Raw genomic sequence first — 18,512 nt, 5'->3', positions numbered from 1 at the left:
GACTGGAAGACAGAAAATTCCTCTGGCTTGATCTCGGGTCTATCCAGGGGTAGGCACAGGAAGAGACAGGGGGTTCCACATAAAGTGAACAAGTAGTGAGGCAGAAAGCTTTCCTTTTAGGGTGGGCTACCATTGGGAATGTTACATCTCCAGCACCCGTGACTTCTCTAGTAAAATAAAACAATTCATTTCACATTTCGTTTTTTTTTTTTTTTTTTTTTTTTAAATTGTGCTAAACATCCCAGGCTGGACTCTAAATCATGGACTTCCTGACTTCACTGCTGCTTGAATGCTAGGACTACAGGCACTCAGCTACTGATCACCTCTTTTCCTTTTGATTCAAGAAACCTCAGAATTCAATGTAAAGATGAAACACACATACACACACACACTTTCTAGGATCATTTTTGTTTTGTGTGTGTGTGACTTAAGTGTGTCTGATATATTTGTATTCACGAGACTGCTGGTACCCACGTGTCACCTTGTGTGTGTGAGATTTAAAAAGACAACCTTAGATGCTGGTCCTCACCTTGTTTAAGATGGGCTCTTTTTTGAGACTTAGGAAATGATAGTTCAGTGCTTATGAGCACTTGCTGTTCTTGCAGAGCCCCCCCCCCCAACCCCCAGTTAGGTAAGCACCCACACAGTGGCTTACAATTGCTTATAATTCCAGCTCAAGGTGATTCCGAGCCTTTATTGGCTCTTTGGGCACTGCGTGCATGTGGTACGCATACAGACAGTGCTCACTTCTGACCCTCCATGGGCACCAAGCAAGCACATGAGGCACGGAGACACAAGTACTCAAAGCACCCCTACACATGAAAATAAATCTTTTAAAAACAAACAAATAAGTAAAAGCTCCCTCCCCCACCCCCATTCTCAGCCTCAACCACCACCAGGCTAGCTTCTGGGGAATTCTCCTGTCTCCACTCCCATCATGCCAAAGGAGTTTGGTGACAACAACTATTGCACTGCCCCCTTTTATCCTGGTTCTGGGGATTAAGTTCAGGTCCTCACAGCTGTGTAGCAAACACTTCCCCCCCACCAGCATTTCCCCGGCCCTCTAATCATTACAGTCTAATATAATAATCTCTGAACACTCCACCAAAAAAAAAAAAAAAAAAAAAAAAAAAAAAAAAAGAGAAGATCTGTCTGCATAGCCCTGGCTACTCTATGTCAGTCAATCAGGATGGCCTTGAACTCCCAAAACTCCATGTGCCTCTGCTTCCTGAGTGTTGAGATCAAGGCATGCGTGACCATGCCCAGCTCCCTCTGTCTTTTTAATGATTCACTTTTAAAGTTTAAGTCACTTATCCCTTTTTACCGATGTAGGAATATTATTAAAACATATAAAAATAAGTAAATTAATCAGGTAGTGTGTAGAGAGGGTTTAAATCTCACCAGTGTGGCTGGTCCTCCCTAACACAGACAATGGAGGATGAACTCGTGACCCTGAAATCTCAGCACAGGTCTAGGACTAGTCCGTGCAGTTAGAGGCAGAATACTTCCCACAATAACTCGGATGTCTCCCCCTTCTCCCGGGTTTGGTCTAAGAATATACATGAGTTATATACATCTCCTTACACAGAAGTGGCACACTGTTATTTCTGTATTGTCTTGAGATGACGGCATACTTGTTTTGTGATCTGGTAAGAATATACAATCAGTCAACCACAGCTTCATGACAGCATCGCCAACATCTGCATGCCACCTTGGGGACCACATGATGTGTGGCCTGCTCCGGATCAGTATGCTTGATCTGTTTCAAACACCAATTCCTGAACCACAGCTCCATGCAAACATTCCTGAGAGAACATGTCATACACAGGAAGGAGAACTTCAGGGAAACAGGATTCCATGCACAGGAAGTGGGCTCTTGGAAATGGGAAGTGTGGCAGTCCCAGGAGGAAGGCCCGAAGGTGATGAATAAGAGGGAGTTTCTTTAATGTTATAAAATTTGCCTTTCCAGGGGCTCCTAGGGCCCCACCCCTCCCTGGGGAACCACAGGTAACAGTTGCTGGGGGAGGGAGCATACATCTTCATAGAAGTCACCACTGGAAAGTTGCCCATGGTCTAATAATAACCCATCAACCAAGCTCCTGCTATCCACCCTATGGAACCCATTGAGTCACAGACACACAAAAGGACCGTGGAAGGAGTGCTAATTGGGCAAAGAAGGTCAGGGGAAACGAGAGGTAAATATGAACAAAATGTACTACTATGGTCATGAAGAATGAAACCCACCGCTGTGTATAATGTATCCTAACCAAACCAGAAAAGAGCTTTGGCTTTCATGGGAGCCTCCCTGGGTTTGTTCCCTTCCTCTTTTCTTTGAGTCTTTCACCTTCTCCAAAGTCTTTTGGAGAGTGCCAATGGGCTTGCAATGGAGTTTTTTATGGTCTGGGATCAATGTCCACAGCACATGTCTGTGCTTTGTGAAAGAAGAAACCTTCACTCCTGTCCTGGGAATGTAGATCCCAGGATACAGATTAGACATTAGAAGCCCCTGTCATCACTCCTAATAGCTTAGTGGGTTGCAGCTTGCTGTTCAAAAGTAATTTAAAAAACATCAACAAGCAATTTAAAAAAGAAAAAAAAAAAAAGTGTTGGGGGAGGTGACTCCCTGACCTTGGGAGGAATCTGTAAGAAATCTGCAAGGGAGCCATGGGTGACAGTGACCACAACTCCCAAGATGGAGGCAGAGTCTTCCAGAAAGACATTGATTGCTTTCATTGTGAGTCTTTAACGGCTGGCTCACAGGGCGGCCTTTTAGTGCCTTATAATCGAAATCAATTGCTTTTCAAATGTTCTTTTAATTTTTATCTTCTTATTCTTTCTCTCCCCCCCCCCCGAAGTAACAGTGCTCTAGCAATCACAAATACAATTGCTCAAGATGAGTCTCGATGGGTTTGCAATGCAGTGTTTTATGGCCTGGGATCAATGTCCAAAGCACAAGTCTGTTTCTATCGATGTCAAGTTCGTGGCCTAGGAGTAGACACATGGAGGGGTGGATTTCCCCCCAGACTTGTCCCAGCCTCAGCCCTGCAGCCCTCACTGCTTGCTGACCTTTCTCGGCTGAAAAGGTGGCAGGCTTCCAACTTAATTCCTTATAATTCCTCATCTTCATCCTGAGGAATCGGAATATAAGATGGAGGACCAGCCATCTTTTAAAAGCCAACCCAGCAGATGTCAGAAAGAAAAAGATTGATAAAGTTGATGACATCGAATACAAAACTTGTGATTAAATAGACAGCATACCAATAAGAAGTTACATACCAAAAAGCATAAATACATCCATATCCACAAACCACAGACGCAGAAAATGGGACAGTGTTTGGTCTATCAGCTTGGAAAAAAGGAAAAGAATTACAACATCCAGTATGGGCACGGATGCTTAGAAATGAGGGCTCTTACGTGGGTGGGAGGGACTATCAAAAACCAATTTCCTTCCTAACAGCAGTTTGGCACAGTTACCAAAGGTCTAAAAATTATGCCTCTCCCCTGAGCCAACACCACCCTCCAGAGAGATAGCCCAAGGAATTATTACCAACGTACTTAAAGATTAATGTGCCACAATGTGGAACTCGGCAATATGGATAACACTGAAAACACAAGCTGCCCAACGAGAAGAAATTAGTTAGATAAATCATGCATCTTCCTTTCTACATATTATGTGATCATTAAAAATCACACACTAGAAACATTTGTCAAGGTGGGAGGACTGTCTTGATACATTACTGAGTAAAAGCAGTGGACAGACGACTGCACCACTGCACCCAGACAGGCAGGTGTGTGGACACTCCCAAAACCGTTCTCATGCGGAACTGGAAACACACAAGTCAAATTATAAACAGGAAGCACTTTCTGGTAGATTGGTTAACTATAGTCTAAGACCACTCTGCTTTTTTTCTCTGTTTTTTTTTTTTTTTCAAGATTCATTAGTGGGTGCATGTTTTACCTGCATGCACATGTGTGCACATGACATCCGAGCTTAGTAGGCTCAGAAGAGGGCGTCGATCCCCCAAAACCACAGTTAGGTATTGGTTACAAACTGCCATGTTGGTGCTGGGAACGGAACCCAGATGTTCTGCAAGAGCAACAAATGCTCTCATCCTCTTTCCAGGTCCCTCTGCTTTTTTTCTTATGTATGTGCTTTTCTAAACCTGAGAACTTACTTCATTTATTATTGTGTATATTGTATGGCTTGTGTAGAAGGTATGTGTGGGTATGTACATGGGGATAAGAGAACAAAATTATTGGATCTCTTCTCTTCTCCACCTTTATGTGGGTCTCGGGAACTGACCTAGGTTGCTAGGCTTCCATATAAGCCCTTGTATTAGCTGAAGTATCTTCCTGGCCTACCAGTTTTCAACTGAACCCTTATATTGCAGGTCATTCAAATAGATAAAGAGGAACACACACACACAAAGATAGATAGATAGATAGATAGATAGATAGGGAAGCATTTTGTTTTAAAGACCCAGTAGACTTTTCCCAGGAAGCAAATTGGCCCTTAGACTTATCCAGTCAAATGATTGGTGGTGACTACCAGCTTTTTACAGGAGTGAGCTCAAGTCTGCTGATCCTGCTTTGAAGGATGTACGGATAAAGTCAGGGAATGTACCATACAAGATGATTCATCAGACACTGGACTATGCTTACGGGGGAGAGGGGAGCAGGGGGCTGAGTGGAGGTGATAGTCATCTAGCAGAGAATTTTTACAAAACCCTGACAAAGCCGGGTATAGTGGCACATACCTTTAATTCCAGCACTGAGGCAAAGGCAGGAGAATCTTTGTGAGTTCAAAGCTAGCCTGGTGTAAGTAGAGAGCCCAGTTAGGGGTGAATAAAGAGACCTGATCTCAAACGCCAAGCCAAGCAAAACAAAACAAATAAACAAACAAACAAAACCCAAAACGTCAGCCCCTGACAAAGGTCAGGGTATCGCCAGAGGAAGAGCATAAAGTTACAAGGACAGTTAAAAGGGAGAAATATCAGTGTGACTCTTATCCTCAAAGTCTACTATGAAATAAAAAATACCCAGGAAAGGCAGGTGGCCAAGTCCTGAGTTTTCTGCCTCCTTGTTGGGCTTCCTCATCAAATGGCTATACAGGGATGGATAAGGAAGCAGGAAGTGATGGCAGGGGGAAGACGGGCAGTGGGGGATGGGTGCACTGAGGCTTGGTGTGTGTGAGTTACACTTCAGGACCAGCTGGAAAAGAAAAAAAAGAAAAGAAAGAAAACTGTTTGCAGGTAAAAGTAGATGAGGCCAAACACCACGCTGGAGGGTAAGTTAAAAAATCTGACCCTTGCCTTGTGATCTTCCAACTCAAGAGCAGGGTTCTGGAGAAGGCAAGTCCCAAACAGAATGGAAGACAGAGCAGAGGGGCTCACTTTGAGGAGGGCATCGGAAATGATGATGATGATGATGATGATGATGATGATGATGATAAGAAGTATGTTCTGAGATACCCCATGAAGGACCAGGCTCAGACAGTCCTGCTGTACTGGGGCTGGAGCCATCATCCCATAGGAGACTGGCACAGAAGGGCAGGTCAAAGCTATTGATGGGGACCATCAGGACATCGGAGACAGCGGGGCCAGAAGGTGAGGGAGTAGAAAGAATCCATATGTACTGACCATAGGTAAGCCTGGAGGAAGTCTTGGGGGAAGAACTGAGGGGGACAGCAGGGCTCCACGAAGAGAAGTTATGAAAGTGCTGGCCTTTGCAGGGAGGAGGAAAGGAAGGAAGGCAAGGAGCATAAGCTGAGTCCACACAGTACAAAGGAGCCCCTCCCCCACTTGAGCCAGAAGATTAAAAGGCAGAAGCAAAGCCCCTCTCAAGTCTGAGAGCACTCTTACACAGCTATGTGGGAGATGAACTTCTAAAAACTGGACCATATTTCTTAATCAAAAACCTCTTAAAGTGGCCTTGCGTGCCATTTCAGATGTGGCTTAAATCCATTACAAGGTTTTTTCCTTCTTCTTCAGTACAAAAAGCCTGTGCTATCAAATCAAACTCTCACCTGCGTTAATTGCTTTAATGGGCTCTGGAAATAACAGCCTCCTCTCCTCGGGCATGGGGACCCCTGGGGAGCTCATCAGGGAAGGATGCTGAGAAGACCAGGGACAAACAAGGCTGGCCTCTCTTGGGCTGCTAGGCCATGCATTTGTCCCATCGGCCTCCCATTATTTAAGGCCTCACAAGAAAATAATCAAAAGGCAGGTGGGAACACCCAGTTCCATTTATCCACAGAGCTTTCTTGTGGCTATAAAACAAAATTGTAGATACCAGATGCCAGAGAGGAGTCATTGCATTTTAAAGGAAATGGGGAAACACCGACTACACCGTGCACATGAGTCTGCAACTCAAGCAGCTATAGGCAACCAACCGCGCAGGGCCCAAGCCCGCTATGTTTCTTCTAATAACGCTTAAAAGCAAAGCAAAACAAACAAGCAACAGAGCCCAGTAATTAAGTAGGCACACTAAGAGGTTTTCGAAGCCACACTGGAGCCACTGACCATATTTTTCACTGTGGTGCTTGCAGGGGGATATCCATGGCCAGATTCTTCAAACTTTGACCATGCAATGATATAGTGAACAATGGCGTGCTTGTGAGGAGCATGGGCTAGATTTAGTTTTGGGGATGTGTGAGTCACGGAGAGACAAGGAGGCCTGCCCAAGATCACAGCTAAGGAACACTAACAGGTGAATCCAGAGCCATCTCCAAACTCCAGCTACAGAGCGAGCACCTCCCTTGGGCTCTATCATCCATCAGCAGACCTTACAAACAAGAATAACGCTCAAAAGGGGATCTAGGTTGCCTGGGGCTTATGAGGGTGGCCGGGTAGGTCCAACTTGTTCTTTGCTTTCGAGATAGGGTCTCCTATAGTCCAGGAATTAGAGAACTCCATAAGTAGCCAAGATGACCTCATATTTCTGATTCTCCTGCCTCAATTTCTCCAGTGCTGGAACTACAGGTTTGTATAGTTCACATGGTCCTGATTGAAGCCAGGACTTCACGTGCATGGGGCAAGCCCTCTACCAACTGTATACAACAACCCCAGCACTTCTGGGTAAGCCTGTGTGTGGATAAATGTTAGAGGTAGGAAGCCTGAAGCAAAGCAAGAGTTCCCAAACTTCAGTGTGGGTGTGGATAGGGCTTGCCTGGAGGATTTATCAGTTCTAACTCTGGTTTAACCTAACATTTATGAATTAACAAGCTAGCAGCAAACTTGAAATAATTATAAATACCCCATTTTCCTACTAATTAGTTAGTTTTTTTATTTACAATCGTTCCATACAGTCCAGGCTGGCCTGGCTCTATCTGTGAAACTTAGGTTGGCCTCAAATACATGACCCTGCCTTGACCTCCTAGAGAATGGGTTCTAGGCATGTGCCATCATACCTGGTTGCAAATGCCCTTTCTAACGTCACTTTCCTGTGTTCCTTCTTGCAGCCTGCAGCTTTAGAACCCAGGAACAAGGCCATCTTGGGACTACGTGGCTGATATATTTGCTTTGCATTCTGAGTCAAGAGGATGCTGATATTAGCAAAGTCAGGTGGGGAAGGAAGAAAAGCCATGAAGCTGGCTGCCAGCTGAAGCCCAGCCACAGCCAATTTAGCAGAAGGATCAGGAATTCTCAACGGAGAAGGAGGAAAGGTGCTGGGACTGGGAAAGAAACAAAACACATTTACTTCTACATTCTTGAAGGATGCTGCATTAAAGGGCAGGTGTGGTTACCGGAGGCCTGGTCTGGTGCATGCTGGGGCTTCCTGAAGCTTAAAATTGCTTTAATAAAAGCCCCAAAGCCAGATGAACCTCACCCCAAATTGGCTCATTGATTGCATGGGAATGCATAAACGATTCTATTTTGGAAGCACAGACACAATCACACTGCTGAAATAACTCACTTCTGGGAACGTGGCTTCAAAATGAAGAGCAAAGTGATAAATTTACTTGCCAGCAGGGTCTCACAGAGTGGATGTAGGCCACAGAAGGTGGGAAAAGCTGTTGCCTCCCCAGACATATACTACGGCTTTTTAGAGTCTTTAAATAAAATAGAAGTAGAGGGTTTCAAATGCTTTTTCATCAGTCCAGAACCACCTCGGAAGGAGGCAGGTGGAAGTTCTATGCCCATTTCACCATCCCATGACAGAGGTTCAGTCAACATCATGTAAAACACACACAACAGCTTACAGCTTCCCTTGGGTTTCCATCCAGTGTCTACACATGGACTTTCTTAGATATCACACTCAGGAATGGAGGAATCCTTACTAGCCAGGGTCGGGACATCATTCTATTCATCCAATAAATGCATGTCTACAGGGAGCCACGGGAGGCATGCTGGGGCTGCCAGAACAAACACAGCACAATCAGTATTAGCTGTCGCAAAGCTTTTATGTGGTGGGGAGGTGGATGGTTGGCAAACATAAGGAACTGCCCATCTGTGGTGACAGATGTGCTGAAAGAAACCAAGAGGATCAAGGGTTCGAAAGATGGCATGGGGTGAGGGTACTGCTTTCAAGACGGTGGCAAGGATGCAAAGGCACCAGGATGGTCACAAACTTGAAATGCCTGATGACCAGTGGAAGCCACTGGAACTGTACCCTGATACTTGACATGCTAAGGGCCAGGGTAGTGTCCTATTCCTCTGTGACTCCTAAAGCCACAGGTCTGTGGCTCAGAGAATGTCTCTAGCTGACAATGAGATGGGCAGAAACTTGTTACTTTGTTTTGAGGTAAGTCTCTGAGTAATTCTCAAATGGCTCCCATTGTGAGGCTCAAGTTGGGACACCTGCCTGCCTCTCAGAGGGGTTCTGAAATTGCCTTCCAGGATGCTGACTACATATCCCTCAGGCTAGCTTCCAGTCAGAAATCTCCACATCTTCCTTCCCCTGGAGGCAATGAAGTAGCATAGGAGGGCCAGAACACCTGCACACTGCAGAGGTGATCTCCTAAAGCCAAGGTGGAACTGTAGAGCAAGAATGCCAGCTCAGCTCTGTAGGATGAGGCTGTGGAAACACATACAACATCACAACTGTAACAGGTTCACCCCAGGAGAAATGCAACCCTGGGGGAGGCTGTAAATGGTTGAGGGTGGGGCATCTTCATCTTGCTCAATTTGGCTATAAACTTAAAAAAATGCTCTCCAGGGCTGGGGAAGGGGCTCAGTGAGTAAAGTACCAGCCGCACAAACATCAGGATCTCAGTTCAGATCCGCAGCACCCAGGTAAAAAGCCAGGTGTCCCAGTGAATATTTGTAAACGTAACTAGCTCTGGGCAGTGTGGGAGGGGAGGATGCAGATTCCTGGAGCTCACTGGCTAGTCAATCTAGCCAAATTGTTGAACTATAGGTTCAGTGAGAGACCCTATCTCAAAAAGTAAGGTAAAGAGCAATAGATGAGGACACCTGATATCATCCTTGGCCTGCTCCTCCCTCCCCATCCCTATCTCTGATACACACACACACACACACACACACACACACACACACACTCTTACACACTTAAATCTGATCTCAAAAATTTAAAAGAAAAAGATAAGGAAATCAAAGACAAGGCACATTTTCTCTGACCGTCGGCCCTGCTGCCAGCAGCTGATAGCTGGAACGCAGGGAGAGCAATGGAAAGCCTGCTTCCCGCTCTGCACCTGCCTGCCAGTGAAAGTAAAAGGAAATGTTGCAGCCCAGAAACTTTTAGAAAGCACCCCCCACCCCGTGGCACAATTAGACATCTGTGTGAGCTTAGACTCCAGCTTGCATTCTGGCTTGGGGGTGTAAAGAGAAAGAGGGGAAGAAAAAAAAAAAAGGAATGGGCTTGCAAAGATTGGTATTTCAGCCTCCAGCTCTTTCTAGCCATTTAATGTCATTTCTTCTAATCAGATTCTCTGGTCCTGGCTGGGGACTGAAGTGCCTAAGCAATGGGAACCAAAAGCCATAAAAGAGCCTTGCTAGCCTTGCTAGAAAGCCAGTTGGAGTCCTAATCCCCTCTGAATGCCAGCTTCTATGCAAAGCCCTTTGCAGGGTAGAGGGAAGATTAAGAATCCCAGAAGACATGCATAAGCAGACAGAAAGCACGTGGATGACTGACTGGCCTGCACCAGACAAGTGCACGTGGGGGCTGTGTTCCTGTATGTGGCTGGAGGCAGGCAGAGGTGCACACAGAAAAGCCTGGGATATTGGGGTGAAAGGACCCCCTCACTTCTCTCTGCAGCGCCTGAGGCTAGTCATGAACAGCCCTGAGTTGTCAGCAGATGGGGACGACAGAAGTAACAAGGCTGATTCTCTACCTCTTTCATGTCCAGCTTCAAGTCAGAAGACAAGAAATCTTCAATACTTCAAAACCGTCAATGCTTCGATACAAAGGCAGTACTGGAAAAACGGTGCTTTGATTTAATAGCAAACAACCAGCTGCAAGAGGATTTGCCTGACAGGAGCATCCTTTCCTAAACCCTCAAGTGTCAGCCTGAGCCAAATAAATATACAAGACCGCATTAAAGACACAGACCCCCTCCTGGGCCTGCACTATGGGCATGAGGCAGCCAAGAGTGGACTCTCTGCATGTCATGGCTGACAGGATTCATGAGAACCAAGAATTGTTGCAGGGGCAGAGCGGAGACAGTGTATACCCACGGCTTCCAAGTGGAGCCCAGGAAGAGACCAGGTGCAAGAAAGTAGGCTGCAGATCCAAATCTGGAAGTGATAAGAGTATATAGTAGCTTCACTAACCAAGACAATGTAAAATGACAACTGTGTCATTTCTTGAACCTGCTGAACCAAATATAATGACTTGTATTAATTCTGACAGATTCTTCCTGGGTTATTATGCAAAGAAAGGGGCAGAGTGATTGTTCTAATTAATTGGAAGGGCCCACAAACACTTCTTAACGTCTGGAACATTTCAGATTCTAATTTGCTACTCAGATTTACCTGTGGGAATGCTGGGACGGCAATAAAGGTTGCTTAATTTTTATGAAGCACTTCTTGGATGTGTGTGTGTGCATGCGCACACACACGCACACACACACACACACACACACAGAGATATCCTAAGTGCGGCTACCTATATCAATAAGGAACTAACAGAGCCAGTGGGTGAGTGGACTGGATCTCCAGTGATCCCAAGATGCTTCTGTTTGTGTCCCAATCCTACTGGCAATTCCCACTCTCTTTGGACTCACACCAGGGCTGGTGTTCCTGGGTCGAGAGATGGGGGTGAGAGACGGCAGCCGGGCCCATCAGTACAGTGTGTAACACATGGATTTCCTGATTTAGCACCAAGTTACCCAGGAGTGCCAAGCTTCTCTCTTCCCAAATCTTAGCCAATTCTTTTTGCCTTAATTGAAGGCAATTCCAAAAGAACAAGAACACAGCAGATCAGATGGTCTACATGCCTTCTGGGTAGCACATTTCAAGCAAATCACAGACTTCCAGAGCTGGGAAGGACCTTGGACAGCCCCAGACTCAGCTAGCCTGGAGCAGATAATATCAGAGACTCATCCAAGGTCACACATAGCAAGCATTCAGCAGAACTTAATGCAGCAAGAAGTCTACGAACCTCTTGGGTGACTGATTCAATGTATTTGTCTGGAGACCTTTGCAAGGTATACTTTTTCTTTTAAATTACTAGTTTGAATCTTATTCATTGCAAAATAGCCCTCTCTCTCTCTCTCTCTCTCTCTCTCTCTCTCTCTCTCTCTCTCTCAAAAATCAAACATTTCAACATAATTTTAAATAGTAAGTGACTTGCTTAATCTGGACCCATCACTGCTGATTTGATAGCTGGAATTTAGAGGAACGGGAACCCTGTGGGGCACAGGATAAAATCCTCAGCAAATTGCGTGCATATCAATGAATGTAAGATCTATCAGGGAAAGAAGCTGAGTAAACTTTGTTTACTTGATTCCTCTTTTAAAGGCTGTGTTCCTCTTTGAAGCCCAGGTGCTCCAACACTTTGATTCTTAGAGTTGACTTTAAATGGATTCTCTTTCTGTTGTATATGTACACATAGAATTAATCTCTCTTCTGGGAGAGTTCTGAGGTTCACTTCCTTTCTGCATCATAAACAAAAAATATAGATTTTTTTAAAATTGAAAAGGCATCTTCTACTAAATAGAACAGGGGATTCTGGGACAGAAACAAGACACTTGTAAACATTCAAGGACACTGAATGAAGCCTGGAGCCCGGCTAGGACCGTTGCCCGCTGACCTTGGAGCCCTCCTGACATACAGAATTCCCAGGTGATGGCAACTTGGATCTCAGAGAAGGGACTTTCTGCATTTTGTAGAAATATGTCAACAGTTCTCCAGGTGTTCGTGTGCACATGATACAACCCTGCAGTGGTGTCTGCTGTTCTATATTCCCACTGTAAATTCTGTCCCCTTTATTACTTGGGTTTTGGATGATACAACACCCATTTTGCCTGATGCTTCTGAAGGGTCCTAAGATCATGTGTCCGACACTGGTTAGAAGAGGGTCTTCCTTGGGCCAGAAGCACATTGCACTTAGTAGTTGGCAGGAGAAAGACAGACAAGTGAGTCAGTTCAGCTCACACAGAGTCCTGGCTCCAGGTGTCACAGTTCAAGGATGCTCCCGTTCTAACTCCATTCAACCTCAGGGCAAGTGTTCCATTGCGGGCTTCCTGAACTATGCTTGGAGAGCAAAGGTGTCCCTCTGCTCACCAGCACCCTGGAGCAGCTCAGGGAAGTTGAGGCATACAGTCCTGACAGTGACCTCTTTGATCTTTGGGGCTAGAAACTGAATGTTACAGCCAGATCTGAGGTCTAAACTGAAGAACTAGCCTGTGTTGCTCATGTTCGGGTAGCATTTTCAAAGTCTCTCACGTATTGATGATTAAGTGACTCCAGGCTCTGCAAATTACCACTAAATTTGAATCTGTGCTTATAAATGACATTTGGATCAAATCTCTTTAGAGCATAAATTTATCATTTTGGGCACTTGAACCTCTTAGGACAACACTAACGGACTATTTCTTCTCAGATCATGGGATGCAAGACAAGGAGGAGAAAATATGTTGGGGGAGGGGGCATGGGAAAATGGAAAGCCCACAAAGAGCTTTCTCTACTAGCTCCCAGAATAATCAAAGGCCATTAGGCTTTCTCCAGAAACAGGAGAGAATTTTTCAAAAACCTTACAGGCCTCCCAAAATGGGGTCTCTGAGTAGAGAAGCAAATGAGCCAGACCAGTGTCAGAGACAAATTGTGGTATCCAAGGTGCACACACAAGCAGTCAGCTTAACTCACCTGGCCATGAACCACACAGGAAGCAGCCCCTGACTTTTGCTGCCTAGGAGTTTCCCAGCAGCCAGTGCGCTTGGTTTGGTACAACTGTGTGAGGTGGACCAGATACCAGGGGAAGCATTTCTCCATACAGGATGGATAATGCTGTTCCTTTCCTTCAAACTCCTCACTTCTTGTTTAATAAGCAGGATAAATACTTATGAGAGAAAGCTCCTTAGATCCACCCACGGACCAAACACCGTAGCTCATACTCCAACTGGCTGACGTTCACTTACCCTGGGTGATAAGATTAGCAAGCATGAATGCTCCTCCAGACAACAGGATTAAATTCCTACTAGCTGGTTGTGGTGAGGTTATTTTTCTCAATTAACAGACACTTGAAAAAAAATGTGCATACTTTCATGGGACTATGGGTTCATTTCTGACATTCTGGAAAAAGCCTAGTTAGTAACAAAGTTAGGAACCACGTCTCTGGTCTGGCTTGTTCCATCCAGCACAAACCAGCTAGCCCACAAATAGCAGGATCAGCCCCAGCTCTGTGGTCACCCAACCTCCTCCTGGGTCACTAGCAGTGGGGTAGAACTTTCTTTCAGAGACAAAAAGCCTACAGGATCCAGAGAACAGCACAGCAGCAATAAAGTGGGTGGTGGTGGGGGGGGGGAGAATTAATTACTCAATGTCAAGCAGGGGCTCTTTTCTAACATCCACAGTCCTTTTTACACTTTATGACCAGACATTATGTGATACTGTGTATGTGCCTTAGCCTTTAGGTCAGCCAAGGCACAGAACACCTATCTGTGCCACAAATTAGATGATCCTCTTTTAAAATCGGGGCAGGGAGGCAAAACAAACCAACAACGGAGACCAGAAAGGTCAGGCAATTTGGTATAAAAGACAGCAGCACTAAACCGCCTGTACTGTCCTCTAATACCCATAAACCATAGCCCTACCTTGACAGCCTCCGCGTGGGTCACCCGGGCTAGAGATTTATCGTTGACGCGCAGAATCTGGTCCCCGACCCGCAACCCTTCCTTCTCTGCCAGGGAGCCCGGCTCCACTAGAGACACGTAGATGCCCACGCCGTGTTCCGAGCCCCCGCGGATGCTGAAGCCCAAGCCCTCGTGGGCCTTGGCGCGCCGGAGGCTCACGAGCCGCACCTCCCCGGGCCCCGCGCCGTCGGGAGCGGCCCAGGCGGGCTGCCTGTAGGGGGTGGTGGCGGGCAGGTAGAGGCCCTCGGCCGTATACTGGTCGAAGAGCAGCTGGTCGGAGCGCGGGATGACCAGACGCAGCATGGGCAGCAGACGCCGCTTGACCGGGCTGTCCAGCAGGACGCGCAGGGTGCGCACCAGGTCGAAGACGTTGCGGCGCGCGTGGTACGCGTTGAGGCAGTGAGTGAACTGCTCCCGCTCGGGCTCGCTCAGCAGCGCCGTGAGCGCCTGGTGCAGCTGGCGCACGTTGGCAGACAGCAGCCGCAGCCCCGCGCCCCCGCCGCCGCCCGCCGCCGCCGCCGCCGCCGAGCCCAGCGAGCCGGTGGAGGACGAGCTCACCGACAGGCCGTCCAGCTGTGCGTTCATCTCCCCGCCGAGGCCCGGCCGCACTCCGGGCGCGGAGCGCCGGGCGGCTGCTGCACCTGCGGCCAGCGGCGCGACAGCTGGACTCCCGGGGGCGCGGAGGTCACGGCTGGAGTCTGGGTTTGGGGTAGACGCGGAGACGGCGGCTGCAGTCTAGACTGGACCGGAGAGCGGAGACGACGGCTGCAGGGTGGGTTGGGGAGGTGCGGGTGAGCTGGAGCGATGGCTGGATCCTGGGGAGGTGGCAGGGACCGCGGCTGGTGTCCCAGGGGCGCGAAGGCAGGTGAAACTGGAATTCCGAGGACGAAGAGACGGCGGCTGCGATCCTAAGGACCGCGGCGGGATCCTGGGGGACAAAGAGTTGGCGTCTGGAGGCCGGAGGTCGCGGAGACTGCGGCTGGAGGCCGGGGGGAGCGGGAACAGCAGCTACATGCCGGAAGGCGCGGGGACCGCGGGTGGCCGCAGTGGGGGGCGCAGCCACTCCGCCCGCCCCGTCACACCATGTCCGGGGCTCCCCCAGCCGAGTTGCCCGTTCTTCTAGGGCTGGGGGACCCCAATGTCAGAAGTTAGGGCGCCGGTCAATCTAGGCTCAGAGTCCTGAGCAGTCGCAGCCAGCGGAGCCACGCGGGCGTCCGGCGGGGGGTGCGGGGCATGTCCCGGGCAGCCCACGATGCAGCAGCCCGGGCCCCCCGCGCCCCAACGCCGCCCGGGCGCACACGGAGCCACGCGGCCGGGAGCCCGGACTTTGCGAACTGTTGAGCAGCTCTGGGCCGAGTCTTCCAGCGAGTTCCGACGCCGCCGCTGCCGCCAGCCGGGACTTGGCCCCGCCCCCTCGCCCCTCCCCCTCCCCGCCCAGTCCCCCCGCGGGCTCTTCAGGAAATGACGTCCCGCCTGGCGCGCCTGGCTGTTGCCTGGAGACGGGGTGAAACAGTCCGGCCCCAGGGAAGAAAGGGGTGAAAGTGGGGGGTAGCAGCAGGAGGAGCTCTGGGGCCCGTGTGAAGCCTTCCCACTTCCCCAACCCAGGGCTGAAGAGATGGGGTCCTAAAAACTGCGCTTTCTGGCGGTCACAGCTCGATTCCAGGGTCGCTTTGGAGCAATTAGCCGATTTGCCAATTCACAATTGGGGAAAATGGCCAACTTTTAGCCTCTAAAATATTAGAGGCTTCATGCTCCACTTTTCTGCCTTAAAATATGGTTCCTGCCGCTTGCACACGGGCTGCGTACAAGTTTAAGTGCGTATGTGGATGATTATCGGTCTGCACAAGAGACGACTATAAGCCACACAGGTGCTAGCAGGAGCCAAATCCTGTGCTGGGATAGATTAGCCTAGGTCCCTTCCTCGGGTGCTCTCAAGAGTGGAGGAAAGCGAGAAGCGGTTACCAGAATTGTAAAGTATGCAAACACACACAGGTGCATTTAAAACTAAGTCTGAAGTAGGGGTGTCACTTGTACCAACGGTTATGTCCTGCTTGTGATCTTTTCCACAGTGGGGGAACTGGGTGAAGGTTATTACATGGCAACTCTATATACAGCATGCAGTTCAGGTTTTCTGCAAATGTATTTCATGCTTAGCGTTCCGTTAGTTTGTGTTCTAATTATAATTGCTGTGATTGGTTTGATAAATGCATCCCAGGAGCTAAGATTCCCCACTCCCAATACTTTCTTTCTGTGCAAAGGATGTTTTCGAGAATATTTTATCTGGAAAGATACCAGAAGACACCGTCTGAAGTCTCTCATCGAACACCTACTCTCCTAAATAGAATCACAGGAAAAACTCAGGGTTTCTGTTCAAAGGGAGTGTTCTAAGAAGTTCCGTAGTGCTCGACCCAGTCACCACTACATGTCATGTGCCTCTCTTTAAACCTGAATTGCCTCTCCAGAGGTGTTCAGTGAAGAGCTAGTTTTTTTCCCCTAAGGCTGTCCTGGGTTGCCATCACAGGAATGAAACAGCTGACTCTGGAGTGGGAGAAATAGAAAGGGAGACGGATTATCTGGAGTGGCTGTGAGCTGGCTGCAGAAGGGTGATTTGTTCCCTAGTTACTTGTTTACCTGTGTACATGGTCATTCTTCATTCAGTATTTTCCAAGCACCTGTTCTGCTGCTTGACCAAGCAGCATATGCCTGATGCTGGAGACACAGGATAAGGAATTGAAATCTCTGACCTCAAAGAATCATAGTCTGTCAAGGTAAAGAGTGTAAGTCGAGGTAAAACAAAAGATAAGCAGCATTAGGACTGTCAAGGCAGGCCACAGTGAGGAGAGGAGACTAATAGGAATGGACTCTCTGGGCTTCAAAGATGTTTCAGTGGGTAAAGGTGTTTGCCACCAACCCTGGACAACCTGATTTCCATGCCTGGAACCCATCTGATGGAAGGAGAGAACCAGCTCCTGCAAGCTGCCCTCTAATCTTCACAGGTGCCTGTGGCGCATGTGGCAACCCCGTAGCACATACCCCTGTAGCACATAATAAGTGAATAGGTAAATAAAATATTGTAAAAGAATGATCTTTCTCTCTGAGTAATGAGAAGCCAAGGAAAACTTTCTAACACTGTAGTTTAATGCATTCCCAAAATGGAGGTGAAGAATTAAAGTCCTACTTTCCCCGAAGCTCTCCCTGTCTCTTAACACAGACCTGAGTTGAATTGATGCCCAATGAACATATTTCACAGGGCGTCAGAGAATGATGTCTTAAGTAGCCAGTTGGGTGACCCTTTGACATCCGTCTTACAGCTCTGCATATAGCAGTCCGTGCTCTGCATCCTTCCTTCCTTCTTGTCAGCTCTAGCTGGAGTCTTTAATGCAACCAGAGCAAGATATTTAAGAAGAGAATCTGTTCCAACCCCTCCCCCCACGTATTAATAACATACCTCGAAATACCACCACAGAGGGCTTACTTGCATGCAGTTCAGGTTTTCTGCAAATGTATTTCATGCTTAGCGTTCCGTTAGTTTGTGTTCTAATTATAATTGCTGTGATTGGTTTGATAAATGCATCCCAGGAGCTAAGATTCCCCACTCCCAATATTTTCTTTCTGTGCAAAGGATGTTTTTGAGAATATTTTGCTTTAGGCAGCAGAAGCCTCTGTGCTAACAGTCTTAGGAAAAAAGGAAACACTTTCTTCTGCAAACATCGGGCACCATCTGGGAGGCTGTGCTATTGTTTAGCTTCATAGAGGTTGATCTGAGAGACAGAGCGAGGGAGAACACAAGAAAGGACAAACGGGAACTTTCCCATCCATCTTGCATAACTACCTTCATATCAGTTTGCAATGTGTCCCTCAGAGAGGCAGTGTGTAACTGTGCTCAAACCTCAAGAATCCTATTTCATGAGTGAAGATGTGTTTGTCTTTCAAGAAATAAGCTCTCAGAAGTTCAAGCTGCTGGGACTCAGGGTTGTACTACCTTCAGGCCCTTGAATGAAACAGGAATCATGAGTTTCTGTTTGGCCTTGGCTGCATACTGCCCTCTTCAGAGCTAAAACAGTATTTTCCTGCAATTGCAGGACCCCCCCCCTTCCTAAAGCTACTTTCACCCCAATGATGGAAATTGACCCTAGCAAGTACACATGCTAAATAAGACCTCAGACTACCCTAAGCCAGGGTTCTCTGAGACAAGATCTTACCATGTAGCTCAGACTATCCTGGAACTTGATATGTAGCTCAGGCTGACCTTGAACTCACC

General features: G+C 47.6%; 1 protein-coding gene across 10 annotated transcripts in view; it reads right to left on the bottom strand.

Moving 5' to 3' along the window:
- The window catches only part of Whrn (whirlin), an 84,270-nt gene extending 68,602 nt beyond the window's left edge, over window positions 1–15,668 (bottom strand). For 5 of the 10 annotated variants that reach the window (XM_034501948.2, XM_034501950.2, XM_034501951.2 and 2 more), the window contains exon 1: window positions 14,213–15,666. In XM_034501948.2, coding sequence (XP_034357839.1) covers window positions 14,213–14,836 — 624 coding nt within the window. In that variant the 5' untranslated portion in view covers window positions 14,837–15,666. Of the gene's footprint in view, window positions 1–14,212 lie in introns of all 10 variants that reach the window. The other 5 variants (XM_034501957.2, XM_076934819.1, XM_034501958.2 and 2 more) reach the window with 2 other exon arrangements.
- Between the last annotated feature and the right edge of the window lie 2,844 nt (window positions 15,669–18,512).

This window comes from Arvicanthis niloticus, chromosome 5 (genome assembly GCF_011762505.2).
Source record: "Arvicanthis niloticus isolate mArvNil1 chromosome 5, mArvNil1.pat.X, whole genome shotgun sequence".
Classification (NCBI taxonomy): Eukaryota; Metazoa; Chordata; class Mammalia; order Rodentia; family Muridae; genus Arvicanthis; species Arvicanthis niloticus.
The sequence above is the reverse complement of the archived record's forward strand: the minus strand, read 5'-3'. Positions and strand labels throughout refer to the sequence as shown.